Raw genomic sequence first — 22,069 nt, 5'->3', positions numbered from 1 at the left:
AAATTAACCTAGTGACCCATTTGATTTCCCCCAATTCTAACCTGTTCTTCACGACTGGTACATCACTAATAACATGGTATGTGCTGACATGACGGTAAAAAAAAGTGCGAATAACAACTTGTCGTTGCTAATGGGTGGGTGGGACATAGCCAAGAGGTAAAGAGCTCGGCTGATACGCGGTGCACCACGACTGGTATACCAACGGCTGTGGTATGGGCACCACGACTGGTGTACCAAAGGCTGTGGTATGTGCTATAATGTCTATAGGGTAGTGCATATAAAAAACCCTTGCAACTAATGGAAAAATGTAACGGGTTTCCTTTCTAAGACTATATGTAAAACAAATTACCAAATGTTTGACATCCAATAGCCGATGATTAATAAATCAATGTGCTCTAGTGGTGTCGTTATTCAAAGCCACCTCTCTGTCTGTCTCTGTCTGTCTGTCTGTCTCTTTCTCTCTGTCTCTCTCTCTGTCTGTCTCTCTGTCTGTCTGTCTGTCTGTCTGTCTCTCTCTCTCTCTCTCTCTCTCTCTCTCTCTCTCTCTCTCTCTCTCTCTCTCTCTCTCTCTCTCTCTCTCTCTGTCTGTCTGTCTGTCTGTCTGTCTGTCTGTCTCTCTCTCTCTCACTCTCACTCTCTCCCAGCGTGTGTGTATCTTTGTGTTTCACTATGTGTCAGATGTCATGCAGGATCTAATTTCCCTAGTTACCCATTTGACCCCCCCCCCCCCCCCCCATTCTAACCTGTTATTCACGTCTGGTACATCACATAGTAACATGGTATGTGCTGGCATTACGGTAAAAACGTGCATATAACAACCTGTCGTATTAAACCAGCGTACTCCAGGGTCCGCTTGAATGTGCAACATGTGTGACATAGACCGGCCTCGGTGGCGCAGTGGTTAAGCCATCGGTCTACAGGCTGGTAGGTACAGGGTTCGCAGCCCGGTACCGGCTCCAACCCAGAGCTTGTGTTTAAAGCCTCAGTGGGTAACTGTAAGGCCACTACACCTTCTTCTCTCTCACTAACCACAAACAACTAATCCACTGTCCTGGACAGACAGCCCAGATAGCTGAGGTGTGTGCCCAGGACAGCGTGCTTGAATTGTAATTGGATATAAGCACGAAAATAAGTTGAAATGAAATGTGATGTCGAGCTTATATATTTGTCTCTTCTCGTCTGAGGTACTTGGGTCGTATGATCGAACCCTCTCGGTGGATACATTATCTGGGCCTGGGTGCACCACAACCGGTTATCAAAAGCCGTGGTATGTGTTGTCCTGCTTGTGGTAAAATGCCTGTTGATGCTAATGGAATAAATGTAGCATGTTTCCTCTAAGAATATATTATTGTCAGAGTTATCAAATGTCTGACGTTCAGTAGCCAATGATTAATAACTCATTGAGTAGTAGTGGTATCACTGAACAATGGGGCAGGACGTAGCGCGGTCGGTCTGGGATCGATCCTCGTCGGTGGGCCCATTGGGCTGTTTCTCGTTCCAGCCAGTGCACCACGACTGGTATACCAAAGGCCGTGGTATGTATGGTATGTACAACCCTGTCTGTGGGATGATGCATATAAAGGATCCCTTGCTGCTAATCGAAAAGAGTAGCCCATCAAGTGGCGACAGCGGGTTTCCTCTCTCAATATCTGTGTGATCCTTAACCATATGTCTGACGCCATGTAACCGTAAATAAAATGTGTTGAGTGCGTCGTTAAATAAAATATTTCTTTCTTTCATTGAACAAAATAATCTAACTTTTTAATACCTTTTTTTCATTATCGCTTTCAGATTATACTTCAGTGTTTCATTTGTGAAAAAAGGATCTAACATTCAGAGTTGCCTGGATCTGCATTGTACATCCAGATGATTTTATATAGTGCATACAAAGAAGTCACTGGAATACTCTTCATTAGAAGAATTAACTTCTATTGTCATATTTAAAAGTTTACGTTGATCTGTGTGCATTTCAAAGAATCTACAAAAGAAACACGAGGCTGTAAAACTATAAGCACGGCGTTGTTTCCAAATAACTATGATTACAAAAAACATGATTAAAAATTTGCTTATTTGAAATTTATTCCAGTCTATCCACTTATCAAAACAAACGCGTGCGCACTATAAACTAATTAATTAAACGAAAAGATAGAAAGAATAGATTCCCCGTCGATGTACCAGTTTATATTTTAATTAGTCATTAACACTTTTGGGAAAATTATCTCCATAAGTTAATTAAATTCATATATGCGATGAAAAAAATATAATCATTATTTAATTTTATTCTAAATAAAATGTTTTAGACGCACATAACTGAATACCGAAAAAGTGAGCATTTCAGTAATATAATTAATTTACATACTAATATACAAATATTTTTTCTTTTAAAATTAGTATATTTTGAAAAGAAAACAAAAACATAGGTTAGCAATTAATTATCAAGAAAATTTATTAAGATATGTAGTGTCAGAAATATATTACCAAATCTATCTATCATTTAAGTCATCCAAAATATATTATAAAATCTATCTGTTATTTAAGTTATCCAAAATTTATCACAAAACCTGACATTTAAGTTATCCAAAATATATTACAAAATATAATTAAGTTATTCAAAGACATTTTTCATTGACTTTTTAATCCACAATTTTATACATTTAAGTAAGACTATGCCTTACTTAAATATAAGTACTGAAGTCTGAACATTATTAAATAAGTTACTGCAATGGTAATATACTTTAGATGTGCAGCGTACAAAACAAGACTATTATATTATTATGTTCACATGCAACTGACAAAACACAAACACATCTAAAACACGAAGACATGCCAATAAAGAACTTTTTTATTACTGAAGTAATTCGTCTGTAACTATTAATTCTGACACAATTCAAAGACAACACTAAAACTGCCATATTTGTGCTACAAATGTAGTAATGTCAATATTGTGAACAACGTTATTAGCAGTTATTATCAAGTTTTCAATAAACATATACATGTGTCGTAATGTTTGTTTTTTAATACTACGTAGCACGAAACAGCAAAAACGAATCCAACTTCTGAGTTTTTATAATTGAGAATAATATCTATTTTGTTATGTGTCATTAATTAGTGACTATAGCCAAAGGATATGAAAGAATGGCATGACATGATAAGAACCTTAAAACAGACGATGTACTGGCGATTGCAGCTTTAATGATCTATTATAAATAATCAGATAATAAAATTATACTGGAGATTGCAGCTTTAATGATCTATTCTAAATGATTAGATAATAAAAATATACTCGTTTTTACAGCTTTAACGATCTATTCTAAAATATTGCAGCTTTAATGATCTATTCTGAATGATGAAATAATAGAAACATTCTCGAAAGTGCAACTTTAATTATCTATTCTGATCAGACAATAAAAATATACTCGAGATCGCAGATTTAATAATCTATTCTAAATGATGAAATAATAGAAACATTCTTGAGAGTACACCTTTAAATCAAGACGATTATTCACAGAAGACCAAATATGAGGATGATTCCTTTAGCTGCACAAGGAAGAGATCAACATTAAATTCTAGACAAGCGAGATCGAGTTTTTAAAGGTGCATTATCCAGGACAAAAATACCACAGAGGACGTTGACGAAGATGCGGCAGCGGTGGCCTCGATCCTTCTGCCGTACCGTTGTGGTCTTGTTTGTGTTGTTGTGGATGTTGTCATTTCTGTTCATAGAGAAATTACTGCCTGGTCAGTCATGGAGCGAAAAAGAGGAGCAAATGTTGGCTAGACACAGAATAAAAGGATCGCACGGTGTTCAGATTAACAGTGATCGCAGACACAGAATACCAGCACCGCACGGTGTTCAGATTAACAGTGATCGCAGACACAGAAAAAAAGCATTCCATGGTGTTCAGGTTAACAGCGATCGCAGACACTCTCTACCTACACATACAAAATATATGAGAAGAAGAAGACGAAAACGAAAACGAAAGATCAAGAAACTGAAAAAAAAGTTATATGGCGGTCGTGTTTTTCAAAACATGGTTCGAGATGTGAACAAAAATGTCGCCCGTTTTATTATTGGTCGGAACAAGATTGATGATGTTGCGTTCCCGTCCTTCGTCGCGGAAAATCCAATAAATGCACCAGGTAATAATAATGCATATGGTTGATAAACCAATATTATAGTGGCTAATACAGCAGCTAATTGATGTTTTCAATTATTTCACTACCATTATCAGAATTAGATTTTATAATTTCAGTACGATCTATTACTAAATAACGTAAATAAAAGATACATTGAAATAACTTGTATTTTCTAATCAAAATGTTTATGACTAAAATTACATCATGGGTTCTACATATTGTCTTTATGATATCACAATGCTTATACGAAGGAACGATTTTACAGAAGAAAACAAATATGATATTAGTGATAATGATACTGGCGACGATGTAATGATGATGGCTATTATTATTATGTTCATTATGACGTTGATTAATTGAAATAAATGTATACTGTTTTGAAAAACAAATGGATTAAACACAACTTTTCTAAATTACTAGACCCTACCGTAATAATACTAATACATACCTAATCAAAAACATCATTTATTTATGCTTCATATATTTAGATGTGAACACAAATGAACATTTTTGAAATAATGAGAGAAGGAAAGGAAACAAAGAAAGAAAGAAAGAATAAATGAAAATCATCTTGATGTGTTGATGATAATTTTATGGGTTTAAAATTTCAGGTGAGAATGGCACAGGAATAAAAGTAAAACTTTCCAAAGAAATGAAACTGAAAAAAGAAGCTGGTTTCAAGAAGTATCAATTTAATGTCATCGCCAGTGACGCCATTTCCGTCCGAAGAAGACTTCCGGATCGCCGATCAAACTAGTAAGAGTACATTGTAATCTGCTTCCTTAAAGGTCCAGTATTAAAATTGCATGATGGCGACTTCCCGCCAAAACTGTTCACTAACATTTGCTTTGAAGTGTAAACATTATACTTTCATCTATATGCCCGTAAATCATTGTATCCAAATAAATCAATTTATTAAAAGATTGCAGTCTTCAGAGGACAACCGATGGAAATGGGCTGTCCACTTAAAGGCGCTGGTCCTAGCTTCGGTCCGTGAAAATGGACACTAGGTTAAGCTAGTGATGTTTAAACAGGAAAATACCATCTAAAAATAACTAAAGCTTGTCTTGATAACCATTACTTCTCGAAAATTAATATTCTGAATAATAAAATGTAGGTACATCTAATTTAAATTATCAAAAACTGCTTTAATAGTGAATACGTCGTAGTGTTTAAACATTAGTTTCTGTCAGTTTAAGTCGCACTCTGTAAAGTTATATCAGGCCTGGCGAATGTTGCCGACATGTTTGCTGTTTTTGTACAACTGACAAGCGGACGAGACAGGGGGCAGGGGTTGGGCCAGTCTCCCCCCTACTAGAGCTAGAGCAAAACCTCAAATTCGGGCAACAATTATAGACATATTTGTGGAAAATGTGTTAACCTGTGACTTTTTAACCATGTATTTCCATCATTCTACACTCAAAATTAGTTTTCTTACGCACCCGTTGGTGAGAACACCATGAGTTATTTTTGGTTACACATGGTTGTTAACACATGTACGTGTGTTAACAATTTTAAGACATACGACTGGCTGCTCCTAGGTGATGACCAGGTCACCAATGCCATACAACCAATGAAAAACTACACGATGGAAATCGATTAGACTGTGACGTATAGTTAACCTGGCATCCATGTGTCTGTGACGCGTAAGTCAGCTACAAGTGCAACGGCTGTAAATAACTTTTAGTCAAAAAAGATGTTAAAATTTGCTTAAAACCTGGTCTTTGAGGATATGTTAGATACATTTTAAAACAACTCGTTGTGAGATAAATGGTATCTAACGGCCACTCATGTATTATTCTCTATGTAACCCATGTAAAAATGCGTAGTAATTCGTTTGTAACCCTATATAGCTGAGTGGGCGGGACGTAGCCCAGTGGTAAAGCGCTCGCTCGATGCGTGGTCGGTCTGGGATCGATCCCCGTCGGTGGGCCAATTGGGCTATTTCTCGTTCCAGCCAGTGCACCACGACTGGTATATCAAAGGCAGTGGTATGTACTACCTTGTCTGTGAGATGGTGCATATAAAAGATCCCTTGCTGCTAATCGAAAAGAGTAGCCCATGAAGTGGCGACAGCGGGTTTCCTCTCTGAATATCTGCGTGGTCCTTAACCATATGTCTGACGCCATATAACCGTAAATACAATGTTCTGAGTGCGTCGTAAAATAAAACATTTCTTTCTTTCTTTCCCTATATAGCTATTTGGCAGTAATACTAATATGAATAAATATTGTTATCCAGATTCGGGCATTTTCGTTTAATTCGGGCAAAACCCAGCCGGCTCCCTTACAAAAATGGGAGCCCGTACGCCTAGCAGCTCATCAGTATCTGACAGCCCCACGCCTAGCAACCCATCAGTATCTGACAGCTCCACGCCTAGCAACCCATCAGTATCTGACAGCTCCACGCCTAGCAACCCATCAGTCTCTGACAGCTCCACGCCTAGCAACCCATCAGTCTCTGACAGCTCCACGCCTAGCAACCCATCAGTATCTGACAGCTCCACGCCTAGCAACCCATCAGTATCTGACAGCTCCACGCCTAGCAACCCATCAGTCTCTGACAGCTCCACACCTAGCAACCCATCAGTATTTGACAGCTCCACGCCTAGCAACCCATCAGTCTCTGACAGCTCCACGCCTAGCAACCCATCAGTCTCTGACAGCTCCACGCCTAGCAACCCATCAGTCTCTGACAGCTCCACGCCTAGCAACCCATCAGTCTCTGACAGCTCCACGCCTAGCAACCCATCAGTCTCTGACAGCTTCATCTAGCCGCTGATAGTCAACTTGCAACATTTTGTGAATTTGCCGACTTCATTTGATGTGTTAGGCCACGAAACAAGATTCGGTTTACACATCTGCTGGTACATATATTACAAATTCGATATTCCTGAATTATGTATGCAACTATTAGGTGTGTTATCGATTAGAGTGTAGTTATATATCACAATTAAATCAATACATAAATAGAGAAATGTTGCATATGTAACCCTGATATAGCACTGATAAATAACACATTCATTATATATATACAGCCTCAAATAAAAAGGGGAAAAAAAAGAGAAGCAAAATAATGTTCAATGACCAAAATATATAAACAAGAATAAACATTGAAGTTGTGACAGTGTCTCAGTCTAGAGCACGAGGGATCACATAATTTGTCTCAGACACCCAAAACCCTGTCATTCACACTGATACATTCTTACTTTAACCGTAAAACATGAAAACCCCACCTACCACGTAATCCTTGACACGACGACACAACATACACACACACACACACACACGCACGCACGCACGCACACACAACACAACACACACACACACGCACGCACGCACGCGCACACACTGACATATCCACTCTCCGCTTAGGGCATCAATGTCAACATTTACATTGCCACACTCTTCTTAATTCCGCCGTCGGTGGGCCCATCAGGCTATTTCTCGTTCCAGCCAGTGCACCACGACTGGTATATCAAAGGCCGTGGTATGTGCTACCATGTCTGTGGGATGGTGAATATAGATCCCTTGCTGCATTAGAAAAAATGTAGCGGGTTTCCTCTGATGACGAGTCGGAATGACCAAATGTTGGACATCCAATGACCTATGATTAATAAATCATTGTGCTCTAATTATGTCGCTAAACAAAACAAAACAACTTTTAAAAATATTCTTAATTCTTTCTCGTCAGCAATACTACAAAACATACACCCTCTTTGTGTCTTCTATATGAACACTAACACCTACACCCTCTCCTTGGGTCCTCAGTGTCAGGACTAAAACCTCCAACCTCTTAAGTCCTCAGTGTCAAAACGAATATAGCACCTTTACACATGTTGTAAGTCCTCAGTGTCAACACTCAAAACATCCAACCACTTCTTAAGTCCTCAGTCAACACTCGAAATACCCAACCACTTCTTAAGTCCTCAGTCAACACTCGAAATACCCAACCACTTCTTAAGTCCTCATTGTCAACACTCGAAATATCCAACCACTTCTTAAGTCCTCAGTGTCAACACTCGAAATATCCAACCACTTCTTAAGTCCTCAATGTCAACACTCGAAATATCCAACCACTTCTTAAGTCCTCAGTGTCAACACTCGAAATATCCAACCACTTCTTAAGTCCTCAGTGTCAACACTCGAAATATCCAACCACTTCTTAAGTCCTCATGGTCAACACTCGAAATATCCAACCACTTCTTAAGTCCTCATGGTCAAAACGAATATAACATCTTCATACATTTTGTAAGTCCTCAATGCCAATACTAAAACTCGCCCTTTACTTAATCATATCATGTCAGCACAGAAACCTCCAATTTGTTCTAAAGTCCTTAGGTCATCTACACTCTACGAAAGTCCTCATTGTCAAAACCAATATCTTTTCCATTTTCAATGTTAAAATTAACACCTCCACCCTCTTCTTAAGTCTTCCATGTCAACACTAACATGTACATTCTTTTCTTATGTCCATAATGTGAACAGTGACACAAGCTGTCTCCCCTTAAGCCCCCCCCCCCCCCTCATACCAGCATTGAGACATCTACCATCCTTATGTCCTTGTCAAAACTACCTCCTCTCCTTAAATTCGTCATATTAACACTAATAAGAAGCATCCACTCTCCACCCTCTCCTAAATTTACAACTGAGCATTTTTAGACTAATAGGAATTAAAATCTCTGATGATTATTTTATCTTTTAATTCAATTTGTTTCCAATTCCAAGTTGCCTCAAGGAAGCACAGACGTACGCGAATCTACCGGAAGCCAGCGTCATCATGTGCTTCAGAAACGAGGCTTGGTCTGTACTGCTCAGAAGCGTGCACAGTGTCCTTGACCGATCGCCGCCATCTTTGTTAAGGGAGATAATTCTGGTGGATGACTTTTCAACTGAAGGTTCGTTCATTCATAGAATAGAAATAAACTGTTAAATGTTTTTTTTTAAATTTCGTTAATAATTAATTTCACGAATGAAAAGAAAATTAAAATAATAAAATAGCGCAGAATGTTTGTTGTTATTGATATTGACCGACTGTGTAGATATCTACAATCTAACTGGTTATTTAGATACCTTGTCGATAGACGAAACCAGGCAGGCTACGCCTTCCGGGAAGCATGAAGGGATATTTTGTATTGACTGCATAGGCAGGACAATTGATATCACAGCCTTTGATATACCAGTCGTGGAGCACTGGTTGGGACGGGAGGGAGTATTGATCATACGACGCACCACACCCAAGACTAGCGCTCTACTACTGAGTTACATCCCAAGGCTGGAATAATAATAATAATAATAATAATAATAATAATAATAATAAATTCTATTGGTATTTCCTTTTGACGAGTTGGTCCAAATGCCGTTTTTCAACTAGTCCCCCCCCCCCCCCCCCCCATATTTCATAAATCCGCCCCTGGTCTGTGATTACATTCAAAGAGATGTTTATGGTGTACACATTTTCTTTATGTTCTTCACAAATCGCGGGTTACCTAAAACAATGTCTATTTGGTTATGGATATATTTTTGGCCAAAGGCACAATAAAACTAGTGGTAAAATGTTTTTGAAAAATTGAAATAGTTCCTGTTTTTGTCCAGACTTTCTGAAGAAGCCGCTAGACAAATACATGAAACAGTTTCCCAAGGTGAAGATCGTGCGCACTGACAAGAGAGAGGGACTAATCAGGGCGAGGCTAAAAGGAGTTTCCATGGCAATAGCTCCTGTTTTAATTTTTTTGGACTCCCATATAGAGTGTCTTCCAGGTGAGAAAACCCCCCACAGAATGCTTCATCATCATCATCATCGTCGTCATCATCATCATCTTTATATCATCATCAACTTCACCATCATTATCATCATCATCATCATTATTATTATCGTCGTTGTCATCATCATTATTATCGTCGTCGTCGCGATCATTATCATCGTCGTCGTGATCATCATCATTATCGTCTTTATATCATCATCATCTTCACCACCATTATCATCATCATCATTATTATCGTCGTCGTCATAATCATCATCATCGTCGTCGTCGTCGTCATCATCATCATCATCATCGTCTTTATATCATCATCATCATTATTATATAATAATCATCATCATCTTCACGATCATTATCATCATCACCCCCACCTGCTTTTATTGACTCAATCTATGTAGGATTTCACTATGATTTTGTTACCTCAGTTTCAGGTCCATGATTAACTCATTCTGCAGAGGTATTTGATACGACTTGTGTTGTTTCAGGTCCATGATTAACTCATTCTGCAGAGGTATTTGATACGACTTGTGTTGTTTCAGGTCCATGATTAACTCATTCTGCAGAGGTATTTGATACGACTTGTGTTGTTTCAGGTCCATGATTAACTCATTCTGCAGAGGTATTGATACGACTTGTGTTGTTTCAGGTCCATGATTAACTCATTCTGCAGAGGTATTTGATACGACTTGTGTTGTTTCAGGTCCATGATTAACTCATTCTGCAGAGGTATTTGATACGACTTGTGTTGTTTCAGGTCCATGATTAACTCATTCTACAGAGGTATTTGATACGACTTGTGTTTTCGCAGTCTGTTTAAACTTTCAGTTGTGTCTGTAAAAAGTTATACTACAATTATATGTTTGTTGACTCACTTTATATATTGTTTCAATACATTATTTTGATTAACTACGGAAGTCCGTTGGTGCCAGGGATGAAAAGATAATTAAGTGTCGGCCGCCAGATATATATGTCACGGCTGTACAAAACATATATTCACCCTTGGCACCAGTGGGCTTCCGTAATTAACTCTGTTAAATTTCACTATAATTGTGATACTATTAATATGACCACTACGTTTTGCGTTAACTCAGTCTCTATAGACTTTTACCATGTATTTGATTGACTCAGTCTATATAGACTTTCACTGTGTGTTTGATCGACTCAGGCTGGATAGAGCCTCTGTTGGCGAGGATCCATAGTGACGCCCACATCGTGCCGTTCCCCGTGATTGACTACATCACCGGGTACGACTTCCACGTCGCCTACCTCGCCTACGCCGTGGGCACGTTCAACTGGAACCTCGACTACACGTGGGACAGCGACAACAGCGACTACAGCAGTGACGACAAGGTCGACAATGACGCGCCCAGAAAGTTAGTGTTCGTTTCTTGTTCTTGTTTTACTCCTTATCTTAAAAGTTAATGTTTGTTTTTGTTTAACGACACCACTAGAGCACATTGATTTATTTCACGAGTTGCTTGCATACGTCTTGTTTTATGTAACACAGGTTACACAAAATGTCAGAATAATATGTTTTTGTTTCACGACACAACTAGAGCACATTGATATACATATATTAATCATTGGCTATTAGATGTCAAACATATGATCATTTTGACATAGTCATAGAGAGGAAACCCGCTACATATTTCCATTAGTAGCAAGGGATCTTTTATATGCACCATCCCAAAGACAGGATAGCACATACCACGGCATTTGATATACCAGTCGTGGTGAACTGGCTTGAACGAGAAATAACCAATTGGCCCACAGACGAGGATCGATCGTAAACCGACCGCGCATCAAGCGTGGGCTTGACCACTGGGCTACGTCCTGCCCCGTGTCCACGGTTTAAGACACTGGTGTGGAGGCATGATTATATATATATATAATTTTGTCTATAGAGGAAACCCGTTACATTACGTGCAGCAAGGAATCTTTTATAGACACATTTCCACAGACAAGAGAGCACATACCAAGGCCTCTGATATACCAGTCGCGGGGACCCCTGCAATAATAAATTCCTTTTACCTTTTCATTTCAGATCCGCCACAATGCCAGGTGGTCTGTTTGCAGTGAGCAAGAAATACTTCCTAAAAATAGGTGCATATGATCCTGGCCTTGACTTCTGGGGTGGGGAGAACATGGAACTCTCATTCAAGGTATGCTATACCACACCTCGCAGACCACCTTCCAGGTTTGCTGCAGTTTTATATCCATAAATGCCATCCCAGAACCGACACAAGTTTTTCTAAAATATGATACCCAAAACACAACAAGGGGTGAGGGGGTATTTGTAGATCCTCTCTGGCCAACAAGGGGTGCTGCTGACTTGGATCCACATTTGAAAATGCTTGTAATGGGTATATATGTATATATGTGCCATGTTTCATGCTTTTAACAAAAAGTGCACAATACTTTTGTTAGCTGCTACACTAAAAGGGGGCGAGGGACATTTGTAGGTCATCCCTGGCCTCAAAGGGGCTCTGCTAACTTGGGTCCATATCTGAAAATGTAATCGGTTACGGTATCTATGTGCCAAATTTCATGTTTTTAACCGAAAATGCATAATTCAGTACAAAACATTGGGTGTTACGTGTAGCTGCCCCACTATATGTAATTGGTCGATCTCCAAAACCGTTTTTTGTTTTTCAATTTAACACGTTCATCCAATAATGGGTACCTTTGCATGAATACCAGTACCTCAAAATTACGCAAACGGCCTCTCATCATCTCGCACTGTTTAGTGGCACGTTTTATTGGCACGTTTCACCCAACACACTATAATGGAAACGGGCCTCTGTGTTCAAGCACGCTACGCTGTATTTGGCCACAGATCACAGTTATTTGCCCATTTGGTTGACCGGAAATATATCCGAGCAACTGGCTTCGGTGGTGTCGTGGTTAAGCCATCGGACATAAGACTGGTAGGTACAGAGACGGGGTTCGCAGCTCCCACCCAGAGCGAGTTTTAACGACTCAATGGGGAGGTGTAAGACCACTACACCCTCTTCTCTGTCACTAACCACTAACAACTAACTCACTGTCCTGGACAGACAGCCCAGATAGCTGAGGTGTGTATCCAGGACAGCGTGCTTGAACCTTAATTGGATATAAGCACGAAAATAAGTTGAAATGAAATGAAATATCCACGCAAGTCTTCTGCTGTTTGACTGTGATTACTTCATGGCAGACAGCTTTGAAGTGACAACTATGAGACTCAAGTTGACAGCGGAGAGCATATAGTTTGCAAACATGTGTAACTTGTTGACATTGAAGACTGTTTTATGGTAATTCCTGTCCATGCAAATGAAGCGCTTTTGCGTAAAATGGGTGTACTCCGGCCAGGTTTAGTGGGTGTGTTTTTTTAAAACCAATATCCTGAGAGCAAAAGCTGGACAACAGGGGTTGTCCTATTCAGGGTATGTGTCCACCAGGCAGGCAAAGGTGCACAGAAAATTCCCATGGGCCTACTGGTATTAATAAAGGTGCTATAGCCACTGACGCTGTATACATCCCAAGACTGGAATAAGTTATAAGATGCAGAAGAATCTCGTTGGGTCGCACTCTGAAGGGTCGAATACACCGCAACGCTCGAACCAAAAACGAAGTCCCGAGTTACACTTACTGTATGTTGACCGAATGGTTAGGTCGAACTACCCGATGGATTGAACACTTTCTCGAGCACCGATGGGGTTCGAGCCAACTGGATTCAACTATATATATTTTTTTCAATGGGATTCCCTTTTGAGGAGTTGGTCCAAATGCCCTTTTCGAACTAGTCCCCACAATGTTTCATGGAACCGCCCCTGGTCTGTGAAACATATATCGTAAGTACTATACATTTGTATATGGTCATTTTCTAGGTGTGGATGTGTAACGGCAGTATCGAGTTGGTGCCGTGTTCCCACGTGGGCCACGTCTTCCGACCCAAGAACCCGAACTCGTGGTCCTCCGCCATCGACCCCGTAAAGCGTAACAGCATGCGGGTAGCCGAGGTCTGGATGGACGAGTACAGGCAATACGTCTACGAACTCTACAACTACAAACTGGTAAACATTTCCACTATGAACTGGTAAACATTCACAAAGTGGTAAACATTTCTACTACAAATGGGTAAACATTCATAAATTGGTAAGCATTTAAATGCATACTGGTACCTACAACTACAAACTGGTAAACATTTCTACTACAAATGGGTAAACATTCATAAATTGGTAAGCATATAAATACATACTGGTAAATATTTTCACTACGAATTTGTAAGCATTCACCAATGGGTAAACATTCCGGCTACCAACCAGAACAAATTGGTAAACATTTAAATGCATATTGGTAAATATTAGAACACAAACTGGTAAACATTAAATTACAAACTGGTAACTATTTAACTACAAACTGTAAATTATTCAACTACGAACTGGTAAACATTCAAGAGTAATTTTGATGTTGTATTTTGCTATTTCATTTAACCAGGGCGATTTCGGTGATGTTAGCGAGAGGAAGAAGATGCGCCAGAGACTGGGCTGTCACAGTTTTGATTGGTTCATGAAGACAGTAGTACCGCACAAATACGTACCACGTGACGTGGTCGGAGTTGGGGAGGTAGCCATCTTCTTCATCACCATCATCATCATCATCATCATCATTATTATTAGTCTCCTACCGGTCCTATCATCTGTTTGTCCGTTTGTTCCACATAAACTTTCCCGGAATTTTGGTTTTCTTGATGCCTTCAGATACTGAGCTAAAATATTTGTGTATAACTTTATCATGTACTGTTACAGATGAATTAAGACTTTAATAGCGATTTACCTATTTTTGACAGAGTTATGGCCCTTGAACTTAGTTTTCCAGAGGTTTTTATTGCAATCTCTCAAGATATTTGGGTGGATTTGTGTGTATCGCATTATCATGTAGTATTGCAGATCACGGTTTGACTTTCATGGTTATTTACTCATTTTTCACAGAGTTATCACCCTTGATGGACTTCTTTTTTTAACGACACAAAATATTGAGCTACAATTTTGTGTATAGCTTTATCATGTACTGTTACAGATCAGGTTTGACTTTCAAAGCGATTTACCTCTTGGCTCTTGAATTTAGGAGATTGAAAATCTGTTGGGTTCGGTAGTGGACATGTATTGCTTTAGCAGTGTTCTCAGAATGCTTGGTTTATTATTATTATTATTATTATTAATATTATTATTATTATTATTATTATTATTATTATTATTTATATGAATCATCGTCGTCACCACTATCATCGTCGTCGTCATCGTCGTCATCATCATCATTATCATCACCACTATCATCGTCGTCGTCATCGTCGTCATCATCATCATCATCATCATCATCATCATCATCATCATCATCATCATCATCATGATCGTTACTGATTCCTTTATAACTGTGATATTACGTAAACACTGATTTGTACAGATCAGAAGTGCCGCGTACACTGACGCTCTATGCATTGACAGCATGGGTAGAAACACTCTACACCTACTACGATGTCACGGAACAGGTCAGACACAGGTCAGTTCAGTTAGTGTATTGATTAGTAGCTGAGGTGGGGAAATAGACACACACAGAGAGAGATAGAGAGAGAGAGAGAGAGAGAGAGAGAGATAGGGAGAGGGAGAGGGAGCGGAAGGGGGAGGGGAAGAGGGAGGGAGGGAGAGACAGAGACACAGACAGAGAGAGAGAGACAGAGAGAGAGAGATAGAGGGAGAGAGGGGGACAGAGAGACAGACAGACATACAGACAAACAAACAAACAAACATATTATAGGCAGACAGAGACAGAGAGACAAAGAGAGAGAGAGAGATAGGGGAGAGACAGAGATGGGAGAGAAAGAGACAGTGTGTGTGTGTGTGTGTGTGTGTGTGTGTGTGTGAGAGAGAGAGAGAGAGAGAGAGAGAGAGAGAGAGAGAGAGAGAGAGAGAAACACACAGAGAGAAAGTGTGTGTGTGTGTGTGAGAGAGAGAGAGAGAGAGAGAGAGAGAGAGAGAGAGAGAGAGAGAGAGAGAGAGAGAGAGAGAGAGAGAAAGAGACACAGAGAGAAAGTGTGTGTGTGTGTGTGAGAGAGAGATAGAGAGATAGAGAGATAGAGAGAGAGAGAGAGAGAGAGAGAGAGAGATAGATAGAGAGAGAGAAAGAGACAGAGAGACAGAGAGAGAGAGAGAGAGAGAGAGAGAGAGAGAGAGAGAGAGAGAGAGAGAGAGAGAGAGAGAGAGAGAGAGAGAGGAGAGAGAGAGAGAGAGAGAGAGAGAGAGAGAGAGAGAGAGAGAGAGAGAGAGAGAGCGAGGGACAGAGAAACAGACAGACATACAGACAGACAAACATATTACAGACAGACAGAGACAGAGGGACAAAGAGAAAGCAGTCTAAATTATGCCAGGGACATTTGTAGTGCGGTCGAGTCATGGAAGTTGTATTGAAAAACTATTTATGGAGCGGGGGGAGGGGAGGGGTCGACCATCGACCACCCCCGTACACGCGCCGTTATGATTACCAGAACCGTTAATGATAACGAACCAGACAGATCATTATAATGAACAATGTGCTGGGGTTTCGTAACACAAACAATTAATGCGTTTCTAACTTGTCGGTCTTGTTTTCCTGTCAAGTTCTGGTACATCACACGAGATGGCATTTTTCAACAAGATCCGGAATCAGTATGCGTGCTTCAAAATGGTCTACTGCTTCTCAGCAAATGGAAATGTAAGGCTGTGAAATCATTTTGGACATACAGACAGGTAAGACATTAAAATTAGTTTTGTTTAACGACACCACTAGAGCATATTGATTTATTAATCATCGGGTATTGGATGTCAAACAGTTGGTAATTTTGACATATAGTTTTAGAGAAGAAACTATTAGTCAGATCAGGTCAGGTCAGGTCATGTCATGTCAGAATGTTTAACGTACACATTCAGAGCAAGCTGTTATAGCGCACGCCTGTCCTGGGCACAGGTGCCGGCCTCGGCCGGCTCCTCCGTCCAGGACATTCCATTAGTAGCAAGGGATCTTTTATATCCAACATCCCACAGACAGGCTAGCACATACCACGGCCTTTGATATATAAATCGTGGTGGGTAAGCCGTTAGCCCGAGTACTCTGCCGTTCAAGAGCTAGGCGGACATTTGGGCGGTTATGCTCGCTCTTTGCTAACCAGAGATAACTGAAAAGTAAAAACACGAATTACTGCCCACCACACGGTAGGCAAAGATTTTCGCTCTAATACACACAATACAGAAAGAAACACGTCAATACCTACGTATTCAACAGGAACAGTGTATGTATTAGTGATTACTATGTGAAATATTTGTCATCGGCGAACTGGAAAATGATCAATGTAAAGGTATTTAGCGTCAAACACAGGATTATTGTTTGATCAGAGCGGGAATCTTTGACTACCAGGCGACAGAGAGCGATCATAACCTGCCGTCCAACTGTCCGTGTGGCGCTCGAACGGCAGAGTATTCGGGCTAATAAGACGTTATCAGAATAATTATCGTTAACCGTATTGAAGTGGGTACATAGGCGTACGGGCTCCCATTTTTGTATGGTGGGGTGGGGTGGGGTGGGGTGGGGTGCGCAGACTGGTTTCTGCCCGAAGAAAACAAAATTTCCAGAATCGGGATAACAACATTTATTGATATTAGTATTACTGCGAAACAGCTATATAGGGTTACAACCGAATCATGAATTACAACTCATTTTGCGGGTAGCATGATTGAAATACATGATAAAAAGATATGAGATTAACACATTTTGCCCCGCCCCCTGTCTCATACGCGTATAAGTAGGTGCTGATCTGTGTTCGAATTCCATTGATGCTTGAATATAACCTGATAATTTTACATCAGCTGCTAAAGCTCGCTCTGGTGGGACTCAGTACCGTCATGAGGTATATCAAAGGCCGTAGTATGTGCTATCCTGACTGTGAGATGGAGCATATAAAATATCCCTTGCTACTAATGAAAACATTAGATTTGCGTGAACAACGCGCGAACAAAACGATCGTTCTCGCAATTTTCAGAGGCCTGTATTGTATAATCGGCAAATATCCTTGCAACGCAGTCTAACTGCCCATCCGTAATATTGTTAAATTAAAGTAAGAATACACATGGACCTAAAATGGTACCTTGAGGTATTTATCACCCAGATATACACATTTCATATATGTTGCTTTAACTTCAAGTGAAGACAAATTTATATATAACTTGTAAATGACATATTACAAGTAATTATCAAATTGTTACCTTTGGGGGTAGTGAGGGTGGGGACGGGTGAGTGTGGGGGTGTCCAAAGATTTGGGGTTTTTTTTACTTGGATTTAGACGAAACGCCATTTTGTTTTGTATCTGCATTTCACAGATTACTCACAGTGATTTTGCACATTAAGGGTTGGATTCTTTTCTTTGACGGACCGGCCTCGGTGGCGTCGTGGTTAGGCCATCGGTCTACAGGCTGGTAGGTACTGGGTTCGGATCCCAGTCGAGGCATGGGATTTTTAATCCAGATACCGACTCCAAACCCTGAGTGAGTGCTCCGCAAGGCTCAATGGGTAGGTGTAAACCACTTGCACCGACCAGTGATCCATAACTGGTTCAACAAAGATCCCTTGCTGCCAATCGGAAGAGTAGCTCATGTAGTGGCGACAGCGGGTTTCCTCTCAAAATCTGTGTGGTCCTTAACCATATGTCTGACGCCATATAACCGTAAATAAAATGTGTTGAGTGCGTCGTTAAATAAAACACTTCTTTCTTTCTTTCTTTCTTTTCTTTGACATTTATACTGTTTGTTATCTTTTTGCTCCTATGTTAAAGGGCGTGACGTAGCCCAGTGGTAAAGCGTTCGCTTGATGTGCGGTCGGTATGGGATCGATTCCCGTCGGTGGGCCAATTGGGCTATTTCTTGCCCCAGCCAGTGCACCACGACTGGTATATCAAAGACCGTGGTATGTGTTATCCTGTCTGTGGGATGGTGTATATAAAAATCCCTTGCTGCTAATCGAAAAGAGTAGCCCGTGAAGTGGCGACAGCGGGTTTCCTCTCTCAATATATGTGTGGTCCTTAACCATATGTCTGACGCCATATAACCGTAAATAAAATGTGTTGAGTGCGTCGTTAAATAAAACATTTGCTTCTTCTTCCTATGTTGAAACAGAAGTATTTGTCACTAACATAAAATTACATTGAATTGAGTATGAAATGTTCTGCATCAGTTCATATTGCCAACATTACTCTATAAGACTAAATCCCCCTCCCTTCTCAGGCTACGGGGTTGAACGTAGTATTAATGTCAAAAGAATACCAATAACTATACTAGGTCTACGTAACTAAAGTCCATCTAACTCTCACGGCGATATTAGACGAACTCATTTAGCAACATAATAAATACTGACATCAGTATATTATAAGACACTTAAAACCATGATATATCTGTTGTGTTGTAGTGTAAAAGTTCAGTCAAAGGAGCTGTGGATCCGTTTCTATGGCTGAGTACAAAAATAGGTATCACGGGTGTATACACTTTATCATGCCCCACTGTATACTAGATATATGAGATCCTTCATCTAGTATGTCTGTACCGTAATGATACGATAGTCCTGCGACTGGGGAACCGGAGCCAATTTAACAAAACATCGTAACATTGCGTTAACGGCTAGTGGTCACACGGTTAAGTATTTGTATTTATTACACGCAGAACATTATGTCGGTATAGAAGGCGGAACTGGCCTCGATAGCGCAGTGGTTAAGCCGTCGGACTATAGGATGGTAGGTACAGGGTTCGCAGCCCGGTACCGGCTCCCACCCAGAGCGAGTTCTTAAGGGCTCAATGGGTAGGTGTAAGGCCACTACAGCATCTTCTCTCTCAATAACCAACTAACAACTAACCCACTGTCCCGAAGAGACAGCCCAGATAGCTGAGGTGTGTGCCCAGGACAGCGTGCTTGAACCTTAATTGTATATAAGCACGAAAATAAGTTGTAATGAAATGAAATAGAAGGCGAATCACGGTAAGGACAATTGATGTATATTTTCAACTGTATTGTATGTACTCTATGCTGTTATAACAATTAATAGTTTAAACGGACTATCCACCCCCACTCCCAACCCCCCCCCCCCCTCACCAAAACCACAAACAATGGATTTAACCTCTACAATTTGATGGTAATTTGTTTTAAAAATGTGTTTTTGTTTATATATGTATTTTTATGCCAAATGTTTTGTGTTTAAAAATTAATAATATTTTGTTTTGTTTTTATACTGTGTCAGAACCATGGGCGTATGGGGGACTCTTTGATTTAGGGGGGCTGGAGGGGTTGATTTGCCCGAAATTTTACCCAGATAAAATTTGCCCGAATTTCCCCCATTGTTTTCCCACTGTTTTGCACGAATTTGGGGGGGGTGGGTGGGCAGAACGTAGCCCAATGCTAAAGCGCTCACATGATGCGCGGTCGGTCTGGGATCGATCCCCGTCGGTGGGTTCATTGAGCTATTTCCCGCTCCATCCAGTGCACCACGACTGGTATATCACAGGCCGTGGTATGTACCATCCTCTCTGTGGAATGGTGCATATAATAGACCCCTTGCTTCTAAAAGAAAAGAAAATGTAGCGGGTTTCCTCTCTAAGACTATATGTGGAAATTACCACATGTTTGACACACAATAGCCGATGATTAATAAATCAATGTGTCGTGGTGCGTCGTTAAATAAAAGATTTCCTTCTAGTAGTGTCGTTAAACAAAACAAACAAACTTTTTGTATTTATACTGAGATTGGGTTTTTTCTGCCAGTTGGTATGAGTTTAAAACTCAATAATGTGTGAATATTAGCATAATTCATTATATACTACTCAAAGAATTTAAGGGTCAAAAATTTATAACCAAATAAGTTTCAGAGTGTATTAGATTGATGATGTAAACTACACCAAAAATTTAATTTATTGTTCCATATTTACAAAAAACCCACAAATAAACGTCACTGTATACAAGAAAGTCACATGACATGCTGTCAAAGTTGAAGGTTGTCAAACATGGATTTTACACATTAGAACATTCGTTTAATAGTGTGTGAATCCACCCCTGGCGCGAATACACTCGACACATCGTTGCCTCATGCTGTTGATCAGACGTCTGAAGAACTCTTGGGGAATGGCCTGCCACTCTGCCATAAGAAGTTGACCCAGATCATGAAGGTTGGCCGGAGGGGCATGGTTATCCCGAACTCTCCTGCCTAATTCGTCCCAGGCGTGCTCTATTGGGGCCAAGTCAGGCGAATATGCTGGCCAATCCATCCTGGCGATACCTTGTTGTCTGAGAAAGTCCGTTACCACCCTGGCGCGGTGGGGTCTGGCATTGTCATCCTGCAGAACTGCCCCGCCGCCAATCTGCTGAAGGCCTGGGAGAACCAACGGCCGGATAATCTCATTCAGATAGCGGATTCCATTCAGATTGCCATCCACCACATAGAGGGGGGTCCTGTGGTGGATAGAGATGCCGCCCCACACCATGACGCTGCCACCACCGAACCGGTGACGTTGTCTAACGTTAACGTCAGCGAAGCGCTCCCCAGGACGTCTGTAGACACGAACCCGACCGTCGTTGAACTAGAGACTAAACCTGGACTCATCAGTGAACATCACTCGACCCCACTGAACACGTTGCCACCGCAGATGAAGTGTGCACCAGTGACGTCTGGCCGTTCTGTGACGTGGTAGGAGTGTGGTGGTTGAACAGCCTGGCGACGGCAGCGTAGATTATTGGCTCTCAGACGATTGCGTATGGTTTGATCAGACACTCGAGTTCCAGTCGCAGTCCGCAGATTGTCACGTAATCGGCGTGCAGTGGTTGTGCGTTGACGTAAAGCCATATTGGTGATGTAGCGGTCCTCTATTTGTAGTGCTTCGGGGTCTTCCCGAACGTGGACGATTTCGAACAGAATTCGTTGCTTGGTACCGTCGGCCAACGACACTCTGACTGACACCAAGTCTCAGAGCAACATTTCTTTGCGTATTGCCATCCTGAAGCCAAGCAATAGCCCTTCCTCGATCTTCGATAGTCAGTTGACGTCGTACCATTGTCGAATTTGGAGTGTGCACCGTACACGAACGCAAGCTTCAATTATACGGAAATTCAGCATTGGGAACATGGAATACA

At 40.7% G+C, this 22,069-nt stretch overlaps 1 protein-coding gene across 1 annotated transcript in view; it reads left to right on the top strand.

The window, feature by feature from the left end:
• The first annotated feature begins 2,472 nt into the window (after positions 1-2,472).
• The window catches only part of LOC121374074 (polypeptide N-acetylgalactosaminyltransferase 5-like), a 20,186-nt gene continuing 589 nt past the window's right edge, over positions 2,473-22,069 (top strand). Inside the window, exons 1-10 of the mRNA XM_041500979.1 lie at positions 2,473-4,140; positions 4,749-4,893; positions 8,865-9,034; positions 9,732-9,896; positions 11,064-11,271; positions 11,943-12,060; positions 13,765-13,950; positions 14,375-14,503; positions 15,341-15,436; positions 16,531-16,659. Of these exons, the coding sequence (XP_041356913.1) occupies positions 3,639-4,140; positions 4,749-4,893; positions 8,865-9,034; positions 9,732-9,896; positions 11,064-11,271; positions 11,943-12,060; positions 13,765-13,950; positions 14,375-14,503; positions 15,341-15,436; positions 16,531-16,659 (1,848 nt within the window). The 5' untranslated portion in view covers positions 2,473-3,638. The remainder of the gene's footprint in view (positions 4,141-4,748; positions 4,894-8,864; positions 9,035-9,731; positions 9,897-11,063; positions 11,272-11,942; positions 12,061-13,764; positions 13,951-14,374; positions 14,504-15,340; positions 15,437-16,530; positions 16,660-22,069) is intronic.

Source organism: Gigantopelta aegis, chromosome 1 (assembly GCF_016097555.1).
Source record: "Gigantopelta aegis isolate Gae_Host chromosome 1, Gae_host_genome, whole genome shotgun sequence".
NCBI classification, from domain to species: domain Eukaryota; kingdom Metazoa; phylum Mollusca; class Gastropoda; order Neomphalida; family Peltospiridae; genus Gigantopelta; species Gigantopelta aegis.
Note: the sequence above shows the minus strand (reverse complement) of the source record. Positions and strands in the feature narration are given on the sequence as shown.